The sequence below is a fragment of the Mustela lutreola genome, chromosome 8, assembly GCF_030435805.1.
Source record: "Mustela lutreola isolate mMusLut2 chromosome 8, mMusLut2.pri, whole genome shotgun sequence".
In the NCBI taxonomy this organism is placed as follows: Eukaryota; Metazoa; Chordata; class Mammalia; order Carnivora; family Mustelidae; genus Mustela; species Mustela lutreola.
Genome location: NC_081297.1, coordinates 88071467 through 88098838, shown reverse-complemented (window position 1 = coordinate 88098838; position 27372 = coordinate 88071467). Strand labels below are relative to the sequence as shown.

The window sequence follows — 27372 nt, the reverse complement described above, 5'->3', positions numbered from 1 at the left end:
CTGAGTGCTTACGTGATCCTGGTGGAGTCACTGGGGGTATGAGGTGGAGTTTAAGAGTTGCGATTTTTAATTTCAAAAAAATTTTTGATTTCGGGATTTAAAGACTCTTTTTCTTTCTAGGTGCCCTAGCTAAAATTTCACCTCTTTCATCGCCCTGTTCCTCACCTCCCCAAGGGACTCCTGCCAGCAGCCCAGTCAGCAAAATTTCTGCAGTGCGGTTTCCAGATTCTGCCAACACAACTGCCAGGCTGGGCCTGGGTTCTCACAGGGCATTAACTTATACTCAGAGTGCCCCCGACCTGTCTCCTCAGATCCTCCCTCCACCTGTTATATGTAGCAGGTAAGGCTTTTACATTGTTAACTGGAGGTTCACCCGTCCGAAAACTCTTATTAGTGTTCCTCACCAGTCCACACAGTTCTGTGTAGGTTTGCCAAAGAAGTTGACATGAGAGTAAGGATAGGTTAATGTTTCTGTTGAACAGAAACTTGATTTTTCCATGGTTTCCTGTGAATAGAAATAGAGTCCCTAGAGTCCATACAGCTAACCTTGGAGGTGATAGAAAATAAGTAGTTGTGTATTTCCTCTGCTTACTAATGGAGAATGAATAAAGCATATAATTAAAAAATCGTATCAGGTGATTTAATATATTATGTTGGAATATTTTTTACTTGCTCTTCAAGGAGGATTTTATCTCCATTTAAAGGGTATATTCGGTTTGCAATCCCCACTTTAAAAATGTGCAGATAGGGGTGCCTGGCTGGCTCAGAAAAGCATGCAACTCTTGATCTCAGGGTTGTGAGTTCGAGCCCCACGTTGGGTGTAGAGATTACTTAAAAATCTTAAAATAAATAAGTAAATAAATGAATACATAAATAAAAATGCTCAGCAAACACATGGCACATTATGGTTGTACTGAAATGGGTCTCTGAAGGCAGTTAAACAATTGGCTTGTACTGCTCTATCATTTTTTTTTTAGATTTTATTTATTTATTTGTCAGAGAGAAAGAGAGAGAGAGCAAGCGAGCACAGGCAGACAGAGTGGCAGAGGGAGAAGCAGGCTCCCTGGGGAGCAAGGAGCCCGATGTGGGACTTGATCCCAGGGATCATGACCTGAACCGAAGGCAGCCGCTTAACCAACTGAGCCACCCAGGCGTCCCTGCTCTATCATTTTTAAATAGAATTGCAAATAGGAAGCATTGTCTTTTCACAGAAGATAAGAAAAAAAGCTTCACATGGCAAGAATAATTATTTTGACAACATGGCCATGGAGAAGGAATTACCTCCTCTTACTGATTACTGTATTGTTGTTCTCTGGTAATAGCTTCATCTTGAAGGATGGAATTACACTAGTATTACAATAATACTAGTACATAATAATTACTAGTAATATAACTAGTAATAATAACTAGTAATAATAATTACAATAATACAATAGTATTACACTATTCTTTTAATTCGAAGAGTTAAGTGCTTTTGTGCTAAGTGTAGTAGTGAGAGTGCCTTGAACGAAATGCTATTTCTTTGCTGAGGTTAATGAGGATAACCATTTGGAGTAATGAGTTTACATACTGGTCATCTAATATCACCTATTAGTTCTCAGACCTAGATTTGATTACTATATTCTGTTTTAAACTTCACAGATTTCATTTTCAGATCATTTAGTCATGAACTCTAAATCAATGCTCTTTTTTCTAATCTTTATATATACTTGTTTTCTCTTTACAGATATTTTAAAAGGGAAAATCATTTTTGTTAGTTTATTTGTCTAGGAATAGAAAATTAATTTACCATCCCAAAGTTACTCTGTGACCCTCTCTATGAGACTTTTTTTAATAAAATAATTTCTGTGGAATATTAATCCCATCTCCCCCTTCCCCCCACACACACAAACCATGATCTGCTATAAAACACATACCATAGGGGCGCCTGGGTGGCTCAGTTGGTTGGACGACTGCCTTCGGCTCAGGTCATGATCCTGGAGTCTCGGGATCGAGTCCCATATCAGGCTCCCAGCTGCATGGGAAGTCTGCTTCTCCCTCTGACCTTCTCCTCGCTCATGTTCTCTCTCACTGTCTCTCTCTCAAATAAATAAATAAAAATCTTTAAAAAAAAAATAAAAAATAAATTAAAAAAAAAAAAAAAACACATACCATATTTCCCTTGGTGATTCACAGCACACATCACTTTATTAAAAGCTCTGAGAAGTCCTGCAAAAAGCAAACCTCTTGGTTTTTGGCTCAGGTAGCCTTTTCTGAATTTATCTGACCACAGAACCAATTTATTTAGGTTAACACAAAGTAATTGCCCATGGAGCTAGTCTATGGTGGACCATCTTTAGGAAACATGTTTTTGAGCTACATGTTATGTAGCTCAATGGAGTGATTGACATCAAGGACATCTGCTCCCAGCATTTCTAAGGAGACTCTCCCACTGTGGGCTCCAAACATGTGGAAAATAAGTCGCCTAAAGAAAGCAGAGATGTTCCAAAAAGATCTATCACTTGCATAGCTTTTCTCCTCATGGTCTATTTTTTGTACTCTTAGAGAATGTAATGGATTTTTATAAAAGAAGTTTTGGAGAAAAACAAGAGAATTTCACTGCCGACTTGTTCGGTAATGTTTATAAATCCAGTAGTGTGTCTTTTATTTGTTTGGGCTTTATAAATCTGTAATTCAAACCACGTTCTATTATTGCCTTCAAGGCAGCCACCCATGTAGGCACAGAGAGCTCCAGAAACACACGACTAATTATTGTGGTTTCCCTTGCTGAACTCGAAGGGTTTGGCATTGAATCCCAGTCTTTTGGCTGCTGTAATGTCTATGCAACAAGCTGGTTTTTTGGCATAAGAGGTAGTATATTTGAGCTACTAATTTAAGTGCTCCTTTTAAGCATTATCTTGCAATGAAAATTCTTAAAACTAATAAACCCTCCATTTACCAAGTGTCACCCAAGAATGTAAGCCCATCATTTGTATCTGCTTTCTTTTTTCTTTGGTCTGTCATTTTCTTTTGATTCCCTAAATCAAAGTGATAGGGTCTCATAATTAGAAATATTTTTGCATGGGATGCTTCCCTATTTATGTTTAAGGCTTGAAAATAAATTTGCTTTGGATGAAAATAATCTCTAACTGGCAGATGCTTAGATCTACAACACACATATATAAGCACAATTGAGGGAAAATAAAAGTGATGAGACCTTTAGTAAATTATAAACCATTCCTCTTTTCCTTTTAGAGTGAGTACTCGTGGTTAAATAACAAACAAAAACCCTCTGAGACCGTTTGTAATATTAGGCAGAAGAAAAGAACCCTGGAGCAAAAGGCAGAATTAAAGTCTGAACAAGATAAGTGAGAGAAGAAACTTGCCAGGCTATTTGTGGAGTTACTTTTTAATTTTTAAAGCAGTCAAAACTGTTGAGAAAACAGAAGTATCCCACCTTCTCCATTGTCCTCTGTTAAAGAGCCAGGACTATGCAGATGCTCATTTTTCTAGATTACTCACAGTGTACACCCTTGGCCCGTTTTTCTCAGCTAGCATTTGTGCAGCCAATTTTCCACTCCCTCTCTATCACAATGTACCTCTACTTTGTTCCTTTCCTTTGGGCTTTAGCAGGTGACTGATCGGTCTTAAAAAAGGAATTAATTTTTATTTTGTGGCAGAAAAGAAAATTAGCATACTGTCTTTCTATCTCCACATATGCAATCTTAAAGGGCTCTTTGGGCATAAAATGTCTTAACCCATAGAAATAAATCTACTAATGAGGCTTTTATTCAGGTGCAAAAGGTATGCATTGGGGAAGATATTTTTGACTAAATATGCCTCAGCACCTCCAAAGTCACTACTATGAGCAGGTAGCAGATTGTCCTAGGAGTCTCTAAGTAATGTTTAACAAAAGTGGTTTCAAATGTGGTCTAGACTGTGGAGGAGGATGGGTGTTGAGTGAAGCTTCTGATCCTTTAGAATGATCACACTCTTGCTAAAAAGAAACAGTCTATCAGCATCTATGTGTAAAGCAAAGCAATTTTTTTAAATCAAATAAGTGGAAAGTAGAAATATTTGATTATCTGTCTTCATGTGTATGTATACGGTGTGTGCCTGTGATTTTTTGAAAAGAGAGAATATACTTAAAGCTGTTGCACTGTTTCTCAGCTGTGGCAGACCGTATCCCCAAGGGAATCCTGCAGACGGGCCCCTGGAGGGGAGCAGTGGAGCCATTCGGACACCAAGCAGAACAGGTAATTCTCTGTTTGCATTCTGTTCCTCAACATGGAAATCACTTGTGTTTTTACCCCTCTGATCTAAAAGGTAACATATGTTTCTGATTTATTTATTTATTTTTAAAGATCTTATTTACTTGAGAGAGAGAGAGAATGTGAGAGAGAGCATGAGAGGATCAGAGGGAGAAGGAGACTCCCTGCTGAGCAGGGAGCCCCATGTGGGACTCAATCCCAGGACTCCAGTATCATGACCTGAGCCAAAGGCTGATGCCCAACTGACTGAGCCACCCAGGGTGCTCCTTTTTCTGAGTTTTTAGATGACAAATGTAAAAAGACAGTGAAGGAAAGCAAAATCATCCCTAATCCTACTACCTAAGTTCAGCATGGATATGATTTTGTTCAAAATTGATTTGAATACCTATACACAAATATATATATATATATATATATATATATATATATATATATATTTAAATTAGATGTCATTTTATATAATACATAGAACTATATGGTTCTATTCTATTCATAGAACTATATAGAACTATTATCTTGGACACTGGAAGCTTGTCCATTCTAGGATACTCTGGAGGTCTCTGTTGCAGACTGAGAAAATACCCTGTTGAGATCACTATAAGTATACAAAAATGCTGTTTCTTGAGGCAGTATCATGGTGAGGTTAAGAACACAGGCAATGGATCCTGGTTTTATCCTATTCAGCTACCTACTACTTTATAATCTCTGTGCCTCAGTTCCTGCATACGTAGATGGGGATAATAATAGCACCTCCCTAACAGGATTATTGTAAGAGCTAAATTATTTGGAACATGTAACAAAAACACCAATTCTGAAAGATAGATGCACTTATATGTTTACTGCAGCATTATTTACTAGAGCCAAGATAATGGACGATACCTAATACATGATGGAATATTACTCAGCCATTAAAAAGAATGAAATCGTGCCATCTGTGACAACACGGATGGGCCTAGAGGGCTTTACACTAAGTGAAATAAGTCAGACAGAGAAAGAGGAATACCCTATCATTTCATCTATACGTGAAGGCAAGAAAACAAACAAACAGGAACAAACTTGTAAAAGTGCAGTTAGAGGAAGGGAATTAAGAAGTACAGGCTTACAGTTATAAAATAAATAAGTCATGGGGATGAAAGGAAGAGCAGAGGGAATATAGTCAGTAGTATTGTAATAACTATATGTTAGCTACCCTTACTGGAAGTATTGCATAATATATATAATTGTTGAATCACTATGTTGTATGCCTGAAATTAACATAATATTGTATGTCAACTATACTTCAATTTTTAAAAATCACTTAAGGACTTATAGTATCTAGGTCACTGTAAATAGTTCATGTTTGCTGCCATTACTATGATGATTAGTATTTTATTTTTATTGATGCAACTGTAGGGACTTTATTTTGTTAATGCTGAAAGATTACAAGGTAGGAAAAAACCTGGCCTCTCTGGATTGCAGACTTGAGGGTGATAAAGCTATGTAATAATTCTTAATTATGTAATTCAGCATCTATTGACATATACTCAATAAATTTTGGTTATTTGCCTATGAAAATGGCAATGTACAAAGGTCAGGAGACATGGGCAAGGAAGACTCAAAAGGAACATTTTTTCTGATATTGTAGCATTCTGAAGACTCAGAATATTCCCTTCCTTATGTCCCTGGTCATCTTTGAATCTTCTGAGTCAGATACAATAGGGGGAGTATTTCTTTATCACCTTTGTTGTTTCACATGGAACTATGGCCTTGGAGCGTTCTTCACTTTTTTTCCTACAAATTCGGGGATTGAAACTTGGCAAGTTCATCTTCATACTGTGTCTCATTCTTACATAGAACAAGTTGCACGAGAAAGTTGGAAGAAAAAGGGGTCTTTGGAAAAGTTTTACGAGATACTCTTGATGGCACTAGGCTACATAACAAAAGACATTATTCACTAGCAACTTAAGAAAAATTGGATAGTCAATGTATGAGGACATACAATAGTCCTAGAAATACCCAGAGCAACTGAGAAAGAAGAACAAAGTTAGAGGAAATCCATTACCTGACTTCAAGACTTCAGTTGTAGTAATCAAGATAGTGTGGTGCAAGCTTGAGGATCAGCAGATAGATCCAATAGAATAGAATGGAAATCCCCAAATTAAAAAGCCCCATTCAATTTTCAACAGAGATGCCAGAGCATTCCAGTAGAGTTGGAAAAAGTGAATTTCACCCCCTACTTAACACCGTATGAAACATCATCCTTGATGGAGCATAGACCTAAATGTAAAAGCTAAAACAGTAAAGCTTCTGAAAGCAAATAGGTTCGTGCCTTAGGGGAAGGCAAAGATTGCATAGGAATCCTAGTGAAAACCCTATAGGAAAAAAAAAAAAAGCTTGACTTTATCAAAAGTAAAGAATGTAGGAACTAGAGTCCTATTTCGTGAGTTCAAATTCATGTGGCAAAATTTATTAGCTGTATGCCTTCAACAATTTACTTATCCTTTCTGTGCCTCAGTTTCCTTTCTGCATGTGAGGACATCAGAAACGTGGTGATGTGCAATAATAACCAGCCTCATAGGATTGTGTACTTTTAAATGGGTTAGACAAATGAAGCGCTTTCGGTGGTATCCAGCACATGGCATTCACCTACTGAACCATTCAGGCACTTACTCAGCCATGAGAAACTTTTTTTGAGGTCATTGCCCCAAAAGCCTGTTCTACAGATACTTGATAGTACCTGACTGGGCCTCTAGTTAGTGTAGTTTAATGCTGACTGAAATGGGAGACAATGGAAGACATAGGGAAGGAAGAAAGCCACAGATTCCTAGGGATCAAGATTGGATACAGGGGATCTCCTAGTTCCTTAAGTACATGCTAGCTATTATGCCATGTCCTACAGACCACTTAGTGCTTGGGTGTCTACTACTTCTTCCCATGTGCCCATTCTAGACTTAGCTACTTGGTGGCTTTGTGTGTTGGGTGAATGCATAAAGGAAAAAGAAATACAAAGTTATGGAAGTATAAACTGCTGATCTAAGCATTGTTATGGAGGAATTATTGAATGTCCTAAAATCACAGATCATAATTCTATCTATTTCATTAGGTTACAAAATGTTTACCTTTTCTGGGCACCTGGGTGGCTCAATTGGTTGAGCATCTGTTTTTTCAGCTCAGGTCATGATCATGGAGTCCCTGGATTGAACCCCACGTTGGGCTCCTTGCTTGGAGGGGAGCCTACTTCTCCCTTTCCTTTTGCTAATAAATAAATAAAAATCTTTTTTTTTTTTTTTTAAGTACATTTTCCCAGCTTATGATCTTACATTCTTGGTGTGTAAGCTCATGAAAGCAATGTCCCTAAGCATGGTATTTGCCATGTGCATTTTAGGAATATTCACTCAAATGGGACCCCTGTGTCCATTTGCAAGTTTCCTAATAAGCTGCTCTCTTTCCATTACAGATGACACTACTCAAGTTACCTCTGATTATGAAACCAACAACAACAGTGACAGCAGTGATATTGTACAGAATGAAGATGAGACTGACTGCCTGAGAGAGCCTCGGAGGAAAGCTTCTGCTTGTGCTCCCTACGCGCCTGAGGCCATGATATTCCTGGTAGTCCCATATCACTTTGCTCATTCCTTTACTTAAGAAATTGCATGTCTTCTATGACATGTTTTCTATGACAGAATTGACTTAGGAATAGATTTACAAATCTCTCTCTTTTGGATCATACATGCCTTGTAACCATACCCCTGTGTATCAATATAATTTTTCCTTATCCAAGTTTTCTTGATCTCTTTATTGTTCTCTTATTTAATGATTAAAAAAATGCAAGTATTCATCTCCAGAAGTGATTACAGGTGCTTCTTAATCCTAGAATCTGAACGTGTTGTAGGTATGTCTAGGAAAAACTTATTTCATCCAGGGAAGCAATATTTTATAAGTATCAATCAACAAAAGTGACAAAAGTTGTCTTTGGGCATCTGCAATCTTTTTTTCTAGTACCTCCTTCAGTTAGAAAGTGTGCCAGTACTTATTTTCCTTATTATATTAAACTAGGTTTATACTGACACACTACCCATTAAAATAGCCTTTAATGAGAACTGACTTTGTGTGTTTATAGAGAACAATTTGAATGGATGAAAGTGTATATTTATGTCAGGTTAATTTCAGGGAGACAGCAAACAGAAAATAGTTGGCTCTCATGTAATTATCAATTGCTGCCATTATCATTCTTCATTTATCTGACTTACCATTTATACTTCTAAAGAGATTGCCAGATAAATTTGTATGTTTCCTAATCCTCATTATCTTTCTTTCTTTATTTATTTATTTATTTTTGTAAGGGTACTCTTAAGAATGTCCTCATTTTGGACCAATTAGAAAATGTCTTTACATTAATATAGTACATGATTCTTTGGAAACCATACATCACATGAATTAAATTAAAATCTAAGTTAAATGTGGCAGTTATCATCCCACAGGATCAATGCTGATTTTGAAGCAATAATATATATTAATTCAGCCAAGTAAAGTCGGGAGTGATTAACTCCTTCTCCCCACTCATGGGTTTCTTTTGAGAGTCCAGTGTAAGCCAGGAACCCTCCCAGAAAAATTTATGTAAATGCATAAAGAGATAAATTTACATAAGATTTCAGAGTGTCCTGAAGTCCTTGAATCTTTATTTAGGAACCCCACAGTAGGTAAATAGCAGATACATAAACTTATGAAAGAAACATCTTTTTTTTTTTTTTTTTTTTTTTTTTTTTGGTAGCATATATGAACCAGCAATGGACAGGCACCTAATATGCAAAAGCCATGATAGGAAACAGCATTAGGCCCTTTCCTCCTTATGGTGCAATCAGTGTCTTGTTCATCTTGGTTTGTTTGTTTGTTTGTTTGTTTAAGGATCACTCATTTACCCTGAAGTTTTAAGTCATTTATTTTTGTAACCTCAATTGTTGAGTTGAACTTATCAAAGCACAAATTGCTTTGTAGAAAAACTGCTTGTTCTTAAAATATTTTCATGTTCATCACAGGACAAGCCAATTCTTGCTCCTGAACCTCTTGTCATGGATAACTTGGACTCAATTATGGAGCAGCTAAATACTTGGAATTTTCCAATTTTCGATTTGGTGGAAAAAATAGGAAGAAAATGTGGCCGTATTCTTAGTCAGGTAAGGAATCTATTCATATGTTTGACTCTATTCATATGTTTGATTTTATGTATTTATTAGTGAGTGAGGGAGAGAGCACACAAGCAGAGGGAACAGCAAGGGGAGAGAGAAAGCAGACTCTGCACTGAGCAAGGAGCCCCCCCCGGAATTCCATCCCAGGACATGGGATCATGACCTGAGCCAAAGGCAGACACTTAATGGACAGAGCCACCCAGGCACCCCAATATGTTTGACTTGAAATGTAGGAAAAAAACATCCCTTGGTTGGTTCAAGCTGTGTCCATGCTTGACACTGATGTGGGTACTGGGTGGAGAAAGGTTATTTTAAGTACCCAGTGTTCTCCAGATTCCTTCGTGTTGGGTTAACAAAGAAAGTTGGATCTGGAAGTGAGTGGAATACCATAGTATTCAATTAAAATATGTAATTTTTAAGACAAATCGGAAGAGAGCAGGGATACACCAGTAAGATGGAGAAATACATCTGAAATTTATAGAATTCAGCAAAAGCAAAGCTGATACAAGCCCTCACAAGAAGAAAGTTGCCAAATCGTATGCAGTAATTTCTTATGTGTAATTTTTTCCAATGACTATTTTTTAAAACTTTTTTTTGGGGGGGAAGGGCCAAAAGAGAGGCAGAATCTTTTTTTTTTTTTTTTTTAAAGATTTTATTTATTTATTTGAGAGAGAGACAGTGAGAGAGGACATGAGCGAGGAGAAGGTCAGAGGGAGAAGCAGACTTCCCATGGAGCTGGGAGCCTGATATGGGACTCGATCCTGGGACTCCAGGATCATGACCTGAGCCAAAGGCAGTCGTCCAACCAACTGAGCCACCCAGGCACCCCGAGGCAGAGAGAATCTTAACCAGGCTCCATGCCCAGTTCAGAGCCCAAGGTGGGACTCCATCTTATAACCTTGAGATTATGACATTCGCCAGATCAAGAGTGAAACACTTAACCAACTGAGCCACTCAGGCACCTTTAAAACTTTTGAATAGTATGGTGTTTAGGTCTTTCCAAAAGTAAGATGCTGTGCAGAAATACATTTCCTTCTATTGCTGTAAGAAACATATCAAATAGAGTTCTCTGTGTTTTAATGTAGAAAATACCTTTTTGTATCACAAGAAATACAGAATGGAAACTATTGCCACTCAAAGAGACTTTTTGTATTTTTTCCTTCAGCTAAACTACTTTCAAGGCTTCCCACACTTAAACTGTTAACCTGAGAGAGAAAGAAAACACAGAAATTAAAAATTTGAACATGTTTGTTCTCAATAAACAAAATACTGGATTTGCTCTATCATCAGACATCTATCAGAATACACACACATGTGGGAAGATGCAGTAATATCAGCTTATATAAAGATGTTTCAGGGTTGTTTTCATAGATGGAATAAATATCACTGCAGAGTAGCTGAAGACTGCCAAACTAACATAAGATTTAGGTGAGAATTCAAGACCCAGAGTTAAGTGGAGCCACGAACGCTTCCCTGGAAAACACTAGAAGAGAAACCACTGTCACACTGATTTCTACTCCATGCATCAGAGACAGGCTTTCTTCAGACGTTCCAGCAAGTATTTAAGTGTAGGGCTTCAGGGTGAGGATTCCTGATCCGTGAAGGTTTGGAGGAGGAAGATGGAGGGGGCTTTTCCTCTGTTTCTCATTTGCACAAAGTATTAGTCTAATCTTCAAGAAGAAAAGTATGTCCCTCTGCCTTAAAGAGACTAATAGAGATATTAAATACAGGTGAAAATAATGACAATTCAACTTGCTACCTACAAAAGCAGTGTGCTAAAATGATTTATGGATTATGAAGCTCAAAATAATTACAAAGTCTGTATGACATGTAGTTGCCTCTTCTAGACTCTCCTGTCCATGAACTCCTAAAGGACTGGGATGACAACGCTTGCACTTGTACTAGGAGTTAATGATCCCATTTTTCCTCTTTTTCCTTATCCTTGGTGCTAAGCAGCACCTTTTATGCTAGGTGACCTTTTTAAGTACTTCTTAATATTTAAGACTTATTTATTTATTTTAGAGAGGGTGAGTGGGCATGGGGGGCAGGGACAGAGGCAGTGGGAGAGAGAAACCCAAGCGGACTGTATGCTGAGCTTGTAGGACCTGAGCCAAGAGCAAGAGCTGGACACTTAACCGACTGCACCACCCAGGGACCCTAGGTGATCTTGAAGACAGGTGTAAGTGCCAGGGAATGGCCAGCAGTCCCTGTACCTGTGGCTGAAAGACTACTTCAAAACTTCGCTGTGAAAGAGAGGAGAAGGCAAAGGTGTCAATGATCAGAGATGAGGACCCTTTGCCTTTCTTTGCTCCCACTTTTATTGGTCCTTCAGGATAATCACAAATCCTCATTACTGTTTCTCAGGCCTGTGCTATGTGAGAAGTGGTCTTACTGAAACTGGGAAGATCTGTCTACGGGAGAGATAGGATATGCTAATCGGAATGTTCTGTGAGTTCTGCTAAACACAGCCTAAGGGACAATGCTTACATCTCTCAGATCTCAGAGAGGCTGTTTTGGGCTGAGAAAGCTTCAGGAAGGCAACTCCCTGCGGCTTTCCAACAGCAGGGGGTTCCTGTAGGCCTTAGCATTCCAAAGGCCCATGCCCTTCCCGAAACCTTCTGTCGCCTCCAGGGGCCTCTATTATATTTTAGCGAGACAGGTATTATGGCTGATTTTGTGCTCTACATTAACTCCGACATATAAGGACAGCTGTTTTTATCCAGTCCACCCTAGCCTTAGATACAAAACTGGAAGGTTTTGTATCCCACTTTCTGAAAACACTTGCAGGCTATGTCTCTGAGGGAGTGATTTTACCTGGAAATACTCCTGTAATGGTGCCTGGAAAATAGGTGACAGACCCCTGGGAAGCCTTCTTTTTCCTTCACTGCAGAGTGTGGCTCCTAGGAGAAAAGGTTCACATTGTTTTGTATCAGATATGTATGTCACACACTCCCGGAAACCCTACAACTTGCTTCTCAGTAACTTGGATGCAGATAGTTTAATCTCCGCTTTGCAGAAGAGGAAACTGAGGCTTAAAAGAGCATATACCGTTCATCTGAAGTGGTAGAGTAAATATCGGAGCAGACATAGCCATATTGAAAATCCATACTTTCGTCCTTCATTTACCCTCAGCTCTTTCTCCACTACCCCCGGCCCTGCCCCTGTAAAACATATTCCCTGATTCTGTCTTCAAACACTGAACCAGTTTCGGTGGGAAAGTAGTTACTGTAGCAGTCAGTCTTTTAGCCCTAGTGACAGTGTAGCGAATACTGTTCCTCTACCAGCCTCCCTTGAAGTTCTGGGAGCTGGGGGGTGTGGGCTTGTGAAACTTGATGGGCTGTTTCGCAAAATGTTTTCTAAGAGCCCTGGACCTGAGTACACAAGAGAAAGATTAGATATAATGAACAATTAAGTTGCAGTAAAATGCACTAATGTGTTTTTCTTCTAGACACCTTCCAAAAAAGAAATACATAACTACATGAGCCTTAGTCATTCACTGTTTATCTTTCCAGTTTACAAAACATTGAACTTTGAGAAAATGCAGTTTTATTTGTCTTGCTGAGTAAAACTTTATGGGTTTTTCTCTTTGATTTGAGTTTATAAGCACAAAGTCATATTTTCACTGGGTGAAAGGCGTATTTTTTTCACCTTAGTAAGACTTTGGGACAGCTGAGATGAATTAACTTGAACATTCCGAGAAATCACCTTCTGGCTGAAACTACACAGAAAAAGTCTCACTTCAAAAGATTTTTAAAGAGACATATGTGCAATGGAAATGACTTTTCAGTCTCAGTATACTGACTGCCTTTTTGATGATTATCATGTTTAACAAATTTAAAAAGACATGGTTCAGATTTCAGAATAGTGCTTACTTTTCCTGGTTACCAATATTTACCTGGTTAATGGTATCTTTATTTGTGAGTTTAAATTATTGGTGGTTGATTTTTTTTTTAACAGCATGTTGGTAAAAGTACTCCTGTTTTAAAATCATACTCTAAAATATTCTGTCATCTTAATTTTTCCATTCATCTGTCATATGTTTAAGAGAATAGTAAGAAACTTAGGTCATTTGCAATCCTAATAACATTGTTTTTCAAATAATTGTGGTAGGATTTGAAGTAGTTTAGAGTACAAAATCTGAAGCCAAAGGCTTGGCTTAAATTCTGGTTCTGATAACGTTTGTTGTGTGATCTTGGACAAGTCACTGAAGTTACAAGTATAGTTAAATCCATTAGGTATTTATAAACAAGAATTCAAATATAGATCAAAGCAGTAGTAAAGAGGAAACCCCCCCCCCCCGCAAATAGCTTAAAATATTACAAAAACCATAAACTTCACTTTCTGTTGCCCCCCTACTTTTTTTTGAGAGAGAGAGCAAACAGGGGAGGTTGTGGAGGAGAGGGAGAGGGAAAGAGAGAGAACCTTAAGCTGGCTTCATGCTCAGCATGAGCCCAATGTTGGGCTGGGTCTCATAACCCTGAGATCATGACCTGAGGCAAAATCAAGAGTCAGACGCTTAACCAGCTGACTCACCCAGGTGCCCCTGTTGCATTTTTAAAGAGAGGATATGGGAATGGTATGTTAGACACAAAGAGGGTGAAACTTGCCATTCAGAATGGAGAAAAGTATACAGAAGTCGATGTACATAGTATATAATCTGTTCCCAACCTAGCAGCTCTGGTGATCCTTTTAAAACATAAGTCAAATAAGGGCATCTGGGTGGTACAGTAGGAAAGCGTCTGACTTCGGCTCAGGCCATGACCCTAGGGCCTAATGGAGCCCTGCATTGGGCTCCATGCTCAGCTGGGGGTCTGCTTATCCCTCTGCCTCTGCCCCTCCCTCCACTTAGGCTCCCTTTCTCTCTCTGTCTTTCAAATAAATAAATAAAATTCTAAAAAGAAAAAAAAAAGTAAGATAAAGTTACTTCCCTATTCCCATATCTTCAGCAGCTTCCTACCTACTTAGAGCAAAAGTCTTACAATGATCAATTTGGCTGTCAGATCCCAAGATTGCACCCTGCCCCATCCCACTGTGTTATTGCAAACTTAAATTCTACTCCTGTCCTCATTCATTCTGTTTTAGCTACACTGGCCTTCTTGCTATTTCTTGAGTATAGCAGACATACCTCAGGGCCTTTTGCATAGGCCTTTTTCTCCATATGGAAAACCTCTTTTCTCAGATAGCCATGTACCTCAGTCTACATCTCCTTCAGTTCGTTGCTCAGATATCACCTGGATATGCCTACTCTATCCACCAAACTTAAAAAGAAAAAAGCAAATTCTATAGCTTCCCTGTGTTCCCAGTCCTCTAGCCTGTTCTCCCTTTTTCTTCTTCTATAGTACTTACTACTCCTTTTATAGTATATACCTTACTTATTACATCTGTTATGTACTGCCCTCCCCTGCTAGACTCTAAGCTCCCTGAAGGAAGAGATCTTTGTTTTGTTCCCCTGTATATATGACTCATACAGAGCAGTGTCTGGAACATGGTAGGCACTCAGAAGTTGTATGCTGAATGAGTAACTCTCCTTTGTAGTTATGTCAGCCTAAATAGGTATAATGAGGCAAACTCAAACTTGTAAAAAGATGAGTTTATTCAGGAATAGCAGAACTGCAGTTTAGGATGTGCAAACTATGGTGAATCTCTTCAGGGTTTGGGTTTGGCTATAATTATGGGCAGGGAATGTAAAGAAGGGATAGTTCAGTTAGAGTCTGTTAAAGTCAAAACCAAATGGAGACCAGGTTTGAACTTCCCTGAGCAGACAAAACCAGAAACAAAGCTCAAGTCCGCTTAGTTTGGAAGACCAGCCCAATCTGGATGGTTTCTTGTTCATGCTTCTGGAAACCGTGTAAATACAACTTCCCAAGGTTGATATGAAGCAACTCCTCTTCAACCCCCTATCATTTAAGAAAATTCCAATGTTATCACTTCTCTAAAAATCAGTCATTTACAGGAAATCAGTCTCTTGGTCCTTGAGCTTTATTTTTCTGAGGACACATGGTGAGATTATTTTGTTTTATATCCTCTGATTTCATTTTAGATAGAAATTCCATTATAGTTCTCTATATAGGTGTATATATGTCTACATGCATATATAGATATATGTGATAAACACGGAGTACATAATTAAAGGAATATCACTGAATTTAAATAGATTCAAAGTCAGTAAAAAAAGATAGGAATTTAGCTATGAAATGGCAGATCAAAGATGGAGAGGAAATATTTCAAGACAACTTTAAGAAGAGATGCAGATAATAAAAATGATGACTATTTCTTAAAGTTTCCTGAGGTAGAGCCAACACTGTGCCTTTGTGACATGGAGTAAGCTACTTGACATGGTGCTATACTCTGTTCTGACATGTGTATTTTCTCTCCCTAGTACCTTCTTCTGTGCCTTTATTAGTTTTTTCTCCATCATTTGCTCATCAAATATGCCAATCATAGGTGTAGGTGTTCACTGGATTTGGGTCACCAGAGCTGTGAATGCAATTGGACGAGAATGTATACTTGGAGGAGAAAGAGAAGATAAGCTAGGAAAAAAATAATTTAGATGTTGTTATTTATACTGCATTAGAATAAATCAGTTTTCTCTATATAGTTAGTCAAAGTAACTGTTTTTCTCTCTCTCATAATTCTTTCCCTTTACTCTTCATTCAGTAAGGTACAACTCTGAATCCTTTATCCTCTTCGTTTTTCTTTAAGAAAAAATTGGACCAAACTAAGGCTTTTTCCTTATTTATTAGTGCTTGTAGTATGCACTATACAAGGAGGAATTAAGAAGGATTTTCTAGCAGTTGATAGCACACAGTGGAGTGCCTTGATATGTTTCTGTAGTGTATACTGTTGTTTGGGTTGTTTTCTTGGTTGAATGTCCACACCTTTAAAAGCAGATTAAATACCCCTTGAGGTCAGGGGCTACAGGGGCTAGACACACAGAGTTCTTCAGTACTTACTTGACTTACTGTTCCCTGTAAGTTCTCTGCTGGCCAGGAATTATTTGTTTTATTATTTTTTTTTTTCCTTTTGTGTCTGGTACATACCGAGGGATGTTTTTTTATAAAGCTTTGTCTTTCTCTTTATAGGTATCATACAGACTTTTTGAAGACATGGGCCTTTTTGAAGCTTTCAAAATTCCAGTTAGGGAATTTATGAATTATTTTCATGCTTTGGAGATTGGATACAGGGAAATTCCTTGTAAGTATAAGTTATATGTGAAATAATACTTTTCGAATCTGCCAAATTTGCTCTGGGTAGTGGGATATTGAACCACTGGCAGATACCAGAGAACTATACATGGTAAACACTGGATGTGACCTCGACCAGGAGATTACAGCCTGTTTCAGAGATCCGGTCCCTTCACCTCTCTGCTGTCAAAGACTGTGGGTCTTACTTCACCTCTACATGCCTCATTTCTTAATCTGTAAAATGGGGATCATAATATCTTTGAGGATTATAATAGCTTTGTAGGATTGTTATGAGGATAACATGAGGTTATAAATCTGAAGGAGTGATAATAGTTCCTTCACAGTAAGCCAGTTTAAGTGTGTGGTCCATAAATAATTAAATGTTAAATTTATTGCTCATTTTATAATACACTCCTTTTATTGGATGAGTTTAACCTTTCTTCTGGCATCTGTAGAGTTAATTCATGAAGGCTTGGAAGTTTTTTCAGTATAAGAAAGACCTGGCTGGGGGTGGAGGGATGGGAGGGTGATGGTCTAATTAATAGAATAGAAAAAAAGAGACACCTCAAAGGGGGTTGCGAAGAAATTACTAGAAGTATTTTAAAAGTCAGATAAATGTGAAGACCAAAGGAAGAGACACAAGCAAGGGTTCCAATTAGTGAACTTAAAAGACTGTGAAGGTAATTTTGTCATTTATGATACAAAATTGGAACAGAGAGGAGATGTTGAATTTTCAATATGGAGCATTTCTGGTATCACCTGAACACGTGAGTAGAATCATCCTATATGCTACAGAATATATGGAACTGAAGAAAATGTCCAAAAATCCAGTCAGAGAAGTTTGTAGAATGTGCAGAAATCATGTGGTACTTTTAGAAAATAAATGCATAGCAAGAGAAGTAGTCAGACATACATTGGTTGAAGCATACCTTAGAAATGCGTCGTTCGAATCATGCTTTAACTTGTAAGTTTTAAATTTGCTTTTATACACCTTAGACTTCAAAACCCCATGTCTTTTTCTAATAGTAAACAGCTGATGTTAAATAAAAATTCTATGGAGACACATAAAGTAGAGGTATTTCCAGAAAGGGATAGTATATTAAACTAATGATCCATTATTAACATACTATTTTTCAAAACGCCATCCATCTGCTACATTGGAATGAAAATACACAGCTGATGGCATGTGATAGGAGAAGATAATGAAGAATTGGATCTAGAAATTAAATTTGTTGGAGACTATGGGACCAAAATGCAGACAAGACAAGAGGGTGGGTGTAGACAAGAGAGAAACTTAAGAGCACTGGGTCCCTTGGGAAAGTCTGGGCAGTAGGGCCATGGAAATAGAGACAAAAAAGGGGCAGTTTGAAAGAATCTCAAGATAAGCCTTGCTTTCTTAATACCATTTTCCCAGGGCACACCCTGGTTAGATGCCAGTGATTGATGTAAGTGTTACTGAGTTTTCAACAGCTAGTCATCAGACTAAATTTACAAATTGTTCTATTTCCAAATGTATTTTAGTGACATAATCAGCTATAGCCAAGTCTATTAAGTACCAGTTGATGTAACTACTAACTTTTCTCTAGGCAGTATGTCATAAAATCTTAGGGAAAGTCGACCAGTATTTAAGTGTAAAAAGAAGTTTCCAGATTCTAAATTTTATGTTATTAATTTTATTATTTTATTACTTATGTTTATATTTTCTCATTTTACAACTGAATAGATGTTTCTTTTTTCTGAAATAGTGGCTTCTTCATTTCATATGAAAAGAATTTAACAAATTATTTTTTATTTTTTATTTTTATTATAGCATAATAAACTTGTTCTATTATAACATAATAAGCTTGTTCTATTAGGAACCCTAGACATTTTTTGTAAAGGGAATTCATTTACAGAAGTTTTAGCTTGACTGGTGATCACTTTTATTTTATTTTTAAAGATTTTATTTATTTATTTGACAGAGAGAGATCACAAGTAGGCAGCGAAAGGAGGAAGCAGGCCTCCCGCTAAGCAGAGAGCCTGATGTGAGGCTTGATCCCAGGACCCTGGGATCATGACCAGAGCCAAAAGCAGACACTTTAACCCACTGAGCCACCCAGGTGCCCCTGGTAATCCCTTTTAAATAGTAATTCCTTGCATGTGGTAGTATTATAAATTTAGACTAATATAGGTATTTATTAAAAGTGTTATTTATCATTAATTTTAATTATCATACACAAATATTTCTTATATGTCTCCTTAATTTAGTATCTACTCCTAGAGGATAATATTTCTAATAGCTCTATCTAAATAAACCCATATGTAAATGAAAATCCCGAGTATCTAAAATGGGATTAGATTAACTTTAATAGGACAATGACCTAAAATATTAGAAACTAAATTTTATTAACTTCTAAGCACACTTTTAACAATTTTTAAGAGATAAAGACTTTTAAATTCGTACGCAGAGCCCTTACTAAAATTTGAGAAATCTAGATGTAAAAATGGACACAGGTAGGTAGGTAGATATTTCATGGAGTAGCAGTGGACGAAGTATAAATATAGGCAATTCACTGATAGAACTATGATGCTGAATATATATTTGTTCAATAAAGGTTAGGATAAATTAAGGTATACTTGATACTCAGTTGCACAGAGAAATAAATAATGTTCATTGTTGTTCACAGTCCCTTTCAGTTGGGCATACTGGCAAGTAAAGAAGAGAAATTGTTAGGTCTTATCCATTCGTGAATTCAAAGTTAGTTTTGAGGGTGCTTTTTCCATTTTCAGAGACCTTCATCACTGAAGTACATTCTTCCTAACACCTCTCATTCTTGTTATTGAAGCTGGAGAAGTGGGTAGAATGGCGGCCGTGAGAATAATCTTGATCCGTCTGTGTGTAGTTCAGTTCAGTTAAGCTGTGTGTCACGTGCCCACCAGTGTGAAAGCTAGATGCTGAGGGGGCGTGGGAGAAGCTGGAAAGGTACAACTATGACAGTATTTGCTATAAGCCAAAGGGAAAAAAATATTTAAATTGTCACTTTTCTTCTTTAACACTTTCCTAAAGAAGCATAGAAAGAATTTTCAATTGAAAATCTATAGGTCTAAAAATCTATACATTTTACATATAACTCCCATTGAAGCTCACTTCAATTCTGTGCTTGAGGGATAGGGAGAAAGTTGAGAAAAACAAGTGTATCGAGACAGAGGTGGGGAGCTGGGCAGGCTATGGGAATGAGACAGGGCATGAATGAGTGATGGTAATTACTTGCACACAGTAATTTTCCCAGCTTTCTGCAAAGGAGGAGGAAAGACCTCAACTCAGAAGCTCTCCCCCAGCCTATCCCCTAATGGTGGCAGTGGCGGCATTTTCTTCCTCTAGCAGGTCATCTCTGCCTTCTCCCTCCCCCAGGGGTTTAGCATACCTTTTATTTTAGCTCTTCAATTCTTAACAAATCCAGCATTGATCTTGGAAGAAAACCAGTGATCTGTGCTAACTCACTGTCTTGTCCAAAAACAATCATTTTTTTTTCTTTTTTTTTTTTAAAGATTTTATTTATTTATTCGAGAGAGAGAGAGAGAGAAAGAGAGGTCACTTGCTTGAGCATGAAAGGGAGAGAGCAGCAGAGGGGAAAGGGAGAAGCAGGCTTCCTGCTGAGCAGAGAGCTCTGCACAGAGCTGGACCCCAGGACCCCTGGGATCATGACCTGAGCCCAAGGCAGATGGTTAACCAAGTGAGTCACCCAGGCGACCCAGCAGCATGCATTTTACATGAATTATATTTACATTAGTTGCAAGCTTACTCTGTGTCAGGAATTTAAAAATATGTTTTCTTCTGTAATTCTCACAAATGTACTGTGAAATAAGGCACTACTTTTTAATATGCCTTTATTTTTAAAATTACAAGATGAGTTGTGAGCAGCTCACTCGAGCTCACATGGGTAATAGATCTTAGAACAGAGACAAATTCAGATCTGTCCTAAATCCAGACACTTAGCATGACGAGTTTGGTAATGGCACAGGTATGGATCTAAAATGTTTGGTCTTGGATGACTTGAGATAGTCTATACACAGAGATACAGACTCCAATTTCAATGAAATTGTTCTTTGGATGATTAGGTAATATCAGTATTCTCCTCTGGCAATGACAGGGCATGGGGTTTGCCATTTCCTCCTTTGGAGCCTTGGATGTCTGTTATAAGCACATCCTCTCAAGTCCTTACAAGGCCCCTCTGCTGAAATGCTGGGGGTTTACATAAAATTTAGCTACATATCATCACTTAAAGATTGACTCTTAAGAGTTCCTGGAAATGTAGGGAAATAAGCACCATCTACCTACATCCCCCTGTATGCCATGAACGCCAAAAATGTTAGTTTTTTCTGGGGCACCTGGATGGCTCAGTTACGTGTCTGCCTTCTCAGGTCATGATCCTGGGGCCCTGGGATCAAGTCCTGCTCCAGGTTCCCTGCTCAGCAAGGAGTCTGCTTTTCCCTCTCCTTTTGCCCCTCCACCAACTTGGGCTCCTGAGAGGGCTGTCTTTCTCTCTCTTTCTCAAATAAATAAAATCTTTAAAAGAAAAAGAAGGTAAAGAAAAAAATAAAAGAAAAAGAAAAAATGTTCATTTTTTTCTTTCTTCTCTGACCAGGGTCCGGATGTTTTCCCCAATTTCCATTATCATTCTTACTGTTCTCTTCTCTTTTCTCTTTTATCTGTTGAGTATTATTCAGAGATGTGATCTACTATATTGGATGATACTGTATTATGGTTGGTCATTAGAAATAGAGTATGTAAAGTTAGCATACTTAGGATAATGTATAGCAATCAATGAAATATTCTGAAGGGCCAGTAAACAAGAGAAGAACTTGGAAGAACTGCACCAGAAAAAGGTGAGCTGAGAGCACACCATGCCTTTGGTCTTGGTTCAGTAGATGCCGAACTGCAGGTATAGAATATACCCCCTTTCCATGGTAATGACTAGACTAGAGGATTTGGTTTTCTCGTAAATTTTGCTCTTCTAAATGACTCAACTCCCTACATTAATATACAAAAAAGTTTTTATTTTTCTCTTCAGGTATTTCCTAGAGCTGTGTTCCCAAATTAGAATTTTTAGATCAGAGAATATCATTGATTGTGGTTTTCAGTTTTGCTTTGTGAATTTAACCTATATTCAGAAGATATATTGTTAATTTTTACCAGTGTTTTAAATTTTTGCAAAAGAATCCTACTTTGTTTTATTCAGATTATATTTGTATGCTACTTAGCAGAGATGAATATTAGGTTGTACAGACCATTGGTCTGACCTAATTGAAGTATGTCATGCATCTTTCTGGTCCTCTGCATAATCTTATATAGGAGCATGGAAATAAATATGACGGTAAACATTGCAGTGATTGCACTTAGTGAGCTTTCTATAGATGTTCGGTTTCTTCCAGACACAGATTTTTCCACTTCAGACATCTGCATGCATAATCAATGTAATGTGTGCTTCCCCCCAACCCTCATTGCTATGGCTATTATGGAGTCTTGGAAGAGTAATCGAAGAGTATTTGTCCTAGAACATTTGGCTGCCTTTCACTGGGGTATTCAAATGTTAAGACTAAACTGTTTATCCAGTAGGTGGCACTCTTAGTCCTTGGACCCCAAAGTTCACCAATGAATGACTGTTCTTCCTTTGCACTGGTTACAGATCATAACAGAATCCATGCCACTGATGTGTTACATGCTGTGTGGTACCTTACTACCCAGCCAATTCCAGGCCACTCCACTGTAATTAATGATCCCGGGTCAGCAAGTGATTCAGGTGCGTATTAAGTGCATCTGTGCTCCCTTGTTGCGGGTAGGGAGTGGAGAGAAGCTTTTCCTTAATAAAGGAAGTCAAGACAGATAGTACCAGTTTAATACTTTTTAAAATTTTCTATTACTTTTATTTTCTCTTCTCAGATTCTGACAGTGGATTTACTCATGGACATATGGGATATGTCTTCTCAAAAATGTATAACGTGCCTGATGATAAATACGGATGTCTGTCTGGGAATATCCCTGCCTTAGAGTTAATGGCATTGTATGTGGCTGCAGCCATGCATGATTATGATCACCCAGGAAGGACAAATGCTTTCCTGGTTGCAACTAGTGCTCCTCAGGTAAATCTTTCCATTTTGATGTGAAGAAATAATTTGCTTGAGAGATTTTTCCAAAGGTAATTAATTTTATAAGTTTGACTTATAATAAGGAACAGATGAATATGAGCCCAACTATATTTAGCCCTAGGATAGAATTTGTGGAGACCAAGCTAATTTTGAAAAGATATCATATTTGTTCCAAGATATTAATGGCAGGCTTGCAACTTTATTACCCGTGGGAATCCCATCTCAGTTTTCTTCTAAAGAAGAAAAACTAGTTAAATCCATATTAATGAACCTTCTCAACAAAGAAAATCCAACCTATACAAAAGTCCCTTTTTGAAAAGATTGGAGAACCAGATCTTTCTTGGACTTTTAATTATGTAAGTCGTCATTGTATATAAAACCCATTCCTTTGAAATACATTTATTATAACAACCATGATACTTATGACATTTGGCTAGTAGGATTTAAACATCAACTTACTTCATTCATTTGAGGGATTTTTTATTTTTTACCTGAACATAGTATTCCAAAAACAATAACTTTAAAGAAGTCCATTTTCATATATACTTAAATTTAGGTCAAAAATTAATCACTGAGTATCTTGGCATCTCCATCTATGTAATTAAACCAGGTAAGTTTCTCTTTGATTTAATTAGCTGTGTCTCTGTTACTAAGTGTTCTGAGATCCTGTTTTTCTTTCTAGAGGATCTAGAAGCCAATCTGGTCTCATACTTACTTTTTTTCTTATTTGCTTTTTGTCTTTACTAAACTCCCATCCATTTCCACCTGTCTTATAGACTAGACTAGAATTTTCCTCTAATCTATATACAATAAAAGTATCCTGAATTTTTTCCCCAACTATCTACTTTAGCTTATTTCAGCATGTCCTTCATACTCCAGAATTATTTTTCTTAAAGGTGGGCAAATCCTTTTGCCAGCACCGTTTAGCATTCATATTTTCCTTCACATGTATGCATTTTTACTTAGTACAATTGAAATTTTCATGTGCTTTGTTTTTCCTTTTTATCCTTATGCCTTCTTTTTTCCTGTATTTTCTGTCTACCACACTAGTGTTCAAGCAGTGTTTAGGTAACTTCTTTTATAGTGTCCCTCAGCATTATTAGAGAATTCCTGCAAATAGATATTTATTGTACACCTTTACTTCCTAGTTGGAGGGTGATATCTTCTATGGATATTTGTGGGATGAGAATTTTTAAATTATGAGCCTCTCAGGGAATCCATTCCTATTTATTAGTTATACATGCTTAAGGAAAGGTAATTCTTATTCTAGATGCAGAAATTAACTGAGTCACCTCAGAGGGATTTTAATATATTTGGATTTTTTTAATAGTTAAATTTCTGTGCAGACAAATCTGATAAAAGCTAACTCTAAGCCCCTCATTTGCAAGAATTTGGAATAAAGTTTCAAGGAAATGAAATTCACCTTACAAAGAAAGGAAATTTTAACCAAGAAAAGTAATCAACAGCCAATGTAATTACGTTATGGAATTCTTAATAACCAACAGTCACAAGATTACATTTCTATGTCCTGTGAAAAAAGAGGATCCTGAAAGCTTTGCCTATTCTTATGTATTTTTATGATTTGGGTTTTTTTTGTTTTTTGTTTTTAATTTAAAAGTTAAGCCATTCAGTCTTCGCCCTCTTTGCCTAGGCGGTGCTCTATAACGATCGTTCAGTTTTGGAGAATCATCACGCAGCTGCTGCATGGAATCTTTTCATGTCCCGGCCAGAGTACAACTTCTTAGTTAATCTTGACCATGTGGAATTTAAGCATTTTCGTTTTCTTGTCATTGAAGCAATTCTGGCCACTGACCTGAAGAAACACTTTGATTTTGTAGCCAAATTTAATGCCAAGGTAACTAGATTTGTACCAGTCTTCATTTTATGACCATATTGAAAGATGTCATGGAATCAAAGTGTGGAACAAAACTTACTGCTCTCACCTCTTATATGTCAACTGTGAAAATGAAATGCAATAGAATGTTTAACCAGAAGCAGATATACGGGGCTTGGTCCCAATCTAGAAATCTGAGATGTTGAGGTGCTACCTATATATTATACTTTGTGCTGCAAAGAAGTAAAATTCTCTCTGTCATTGGGTTTTTTGTTCAATTTTATTTGCCCTCATCTCTGTGGTATACTAACATAATTTGTCTGGAAGTAGAAAAGGTCAAAACCCTGAAACAAAATTTCATACATCAAACATAAATACCCAAATGTTAACTTAAAAAAATTTCTTATCATTTGTAGCTGTATTGATTTACTAATCATTGGTAATAAATGCTAATTTTAAATAGCATTTATTTTCAGTTCCATAATTTAGCAATCACTTTATGCATCATTTAAAATTTTATTTTTCTGATGAGCTGTTTTACTATTACGTAAGCCAGTAGCATTTTAAATAGCTAAGAAGTTCCTCCTTTCTTGGTATTCTGATCTCTACATGTTAATATAATAAATATTGTATTGTTTATTTTGTCCAACTTTTGCTTTCATTGAGGCAAACCACATTTTACCTTTGCCCCTCAAACAGGTGAATGATGATGTTGGAATAGATTGGACCAATGAAAATGATCGCCTCCTGGTTTGCCAAATGTGTATAAAGTTGGCTGATATCAATGGGCCAGCTAAATGCAAAGAGCTCCATCTTCAGTGGACAGAGGGTATTGTCAATGAATTTTATGAACAGGTAACCAATTGTTTATCTTAATTTATAATAGGCTGCTCATGAATTCACAAAAGCTTGCAAAAGCTGTAAAAGTGTTATCAGTCTCTTTTATATTCATATTAACATCAGAAAACTAAAAACTCTAAGATAAAGTTATTTGCAAGTATTATAGGGAGTGGAGGTGAGGGCAGAAGAAGATGAAATAATGAAATGACCGGACACATTAGGAAGATCATTGACATATTGTTTCTTTTTAAAAAATAAATTTATTACAATTGAAGCTCATTTACATTTATATAAATGAATGTACATCAGATTAAGTTCATTGACTTTTAATATTCAATAACAGCAGTGTCTGAAAAATCTTTATAAATAGGCATTTTATTTGAGATGATAATGTGAGAGTAAACACTCTACCGAAGAATCTTCCACAGAAACACTGATCAGATTATATATGAAGCATTGTTTTGAGTACTGTGATCTGTTCTCTTAAGAGGATTCCGGAAGTGGTGGAGAATGGGTAAAGGACAGGAATCAGTAGCATAATTTGACATGATGAGGGTTGCTAGAGGGGTGTTGGGTGGGGGGATGGGCTAAATGGGTGATGGGCATTAAGGAGGGCACTTGGTGTAATGAGCACTGGGTGTTATATGCAACTTATGAATCATGAAATTCTCCCCCTGAAACTAATAATACAGTATATGTTAACTAAATTGTATTTAAATAAAATTAAAAAAAAAAAAAGTGAAGATCATTTCCCTGTGTGGTGGGGAAAATGGAGGTGTCACAGTAACTGTCTTCAGATACTTTAAAGACTGACATACAAATTTAGGATTAAGTGCATCATATGTTGCAGAGATAAAAGTAAATGTCACTTAGCACAGGATTTGATTTATAAGAAACATTAGATTTCTTTCTGCTTCCCTAAAAAGAGTATAAATATAACCAGTCTATACAAGTTATAGAAGGATTGATTTCAAGACAATGTGAGAAAGAAATATGTATTATAAAGGCATCCAGAAATAAGATGAGGTGACTTTTTAAATAATAAATTGACTATCACTGGATATACTTGAAGAGGGATTAGAAAGAACTTTTGTGGGTTTTATAGATAGGACTCATACATAGGTTAAAAGGTTTGTACTTCCTAGAAAATAATATATTGCCTTTTCTAGAAATGATATTAACTCAGAATCAATCCCCAAGTACTGAAATACCAAAAAAAAAAAAAAAAAAGTGGGGGGCACACCTGGGTGGCTTAGTCAGTTAAGTGTCTGCTTTCGGCTCAGGTCATGATCCCAGGGTCTTGGGATTCAGTCCATGTTGGGCTCCCTGCTCAGTGGGGAGCCCACTTCTTCTCCCTCTGCCCCTCCTCCCATTGTTTTTTTTTTTCTCCTCTCTCTCTCTAATAAATAAATAAAAATCTTAAAATAAAAAATAAAGAAAATTTAAAAATGCAAAAAAAATAAAGGAAAAGGATAACCCAGTTATAATAATTCTACTACATAGACATAACGATTGTTGGTATTTCAGTATATTTCCTTTGTTAATTTTGCTAGGTGACTACTGGTTTACAGTCTGTTATTTTTTTCCAGAAAGATTTGAAGTATTTCAAAATAAAAACACTTACACAGTAGTACTATTAAACATGTTGACAAGTCAGATTATCAGAAATCATGTGATCACAGAAGATAAAATTCAACCAAAAGCTGAGATAAGGTGGTATCTTTAATTGAGCAATAAATTATTCTAAGCTTTACTAGCAGCCAAGGTAAAAGGAACAAAAGTGATAGATTATGTTTTTTTTTTTTTCATAATTATTCCCAGCATTGCATTTTGAGTACATTTATAGCCTAATAGAAAAAGGCGTGACATGATAAGAAATACCATGTACTAAGACATTAGACCATTTCTTCTGTTGCCCCTTGATCAAAAGCCAAAACCTCAAGATCACAAAAGTGGTAAATGGCAACAAA

At 37.0% G+C, this 27372-nt stretch overlaps 1 protein-coding gene across 1 annotated transcript in view; it reads left to right on the top strand.

Annotated features, from left to right (window-relative positions):
- PDE3A (phosphodiesterase 3A) overlaps positions 1 to 27372 on the top strand; it is a 318877-nt gene that overhangs the window by 278931 nt on the left and 12574 nt on the right. Inside the window, exons 6-14 of the mRNA XM_059185916.1 lie at positions 121 to 340; positions 4150 to 4235; positions 7687 to 7841; positions 9269 to 9406; positions 16501 to 16612; positions 22269 to 22382; positions 22523 to 22722; positions 24380 to 24583; positions 25262 to 25417. Coding sequence (XP_059041899.1) covers positions 121 to 340; positions 4150 to 4235; positions 7687 to 7841; positions 9269 to 9406; positions 16501 to 16612; positions 22269 to 22382; positions 22523 to 22722; positions 24380 to 24583; positions 25262 to 25417 — 1385 coding nt within the window. The remainder of the gene's footprint in view (positions 1 to 120; positions 341 to 4149; positions 4236 to 7686; positions 7842 to 9268; positions 9407 to 16500; positions 16613 to 22268; positions 22383 to 22522; positions 22723 to 24379; positions 24584 to 25261; positions 25418 to 27372) is intronic.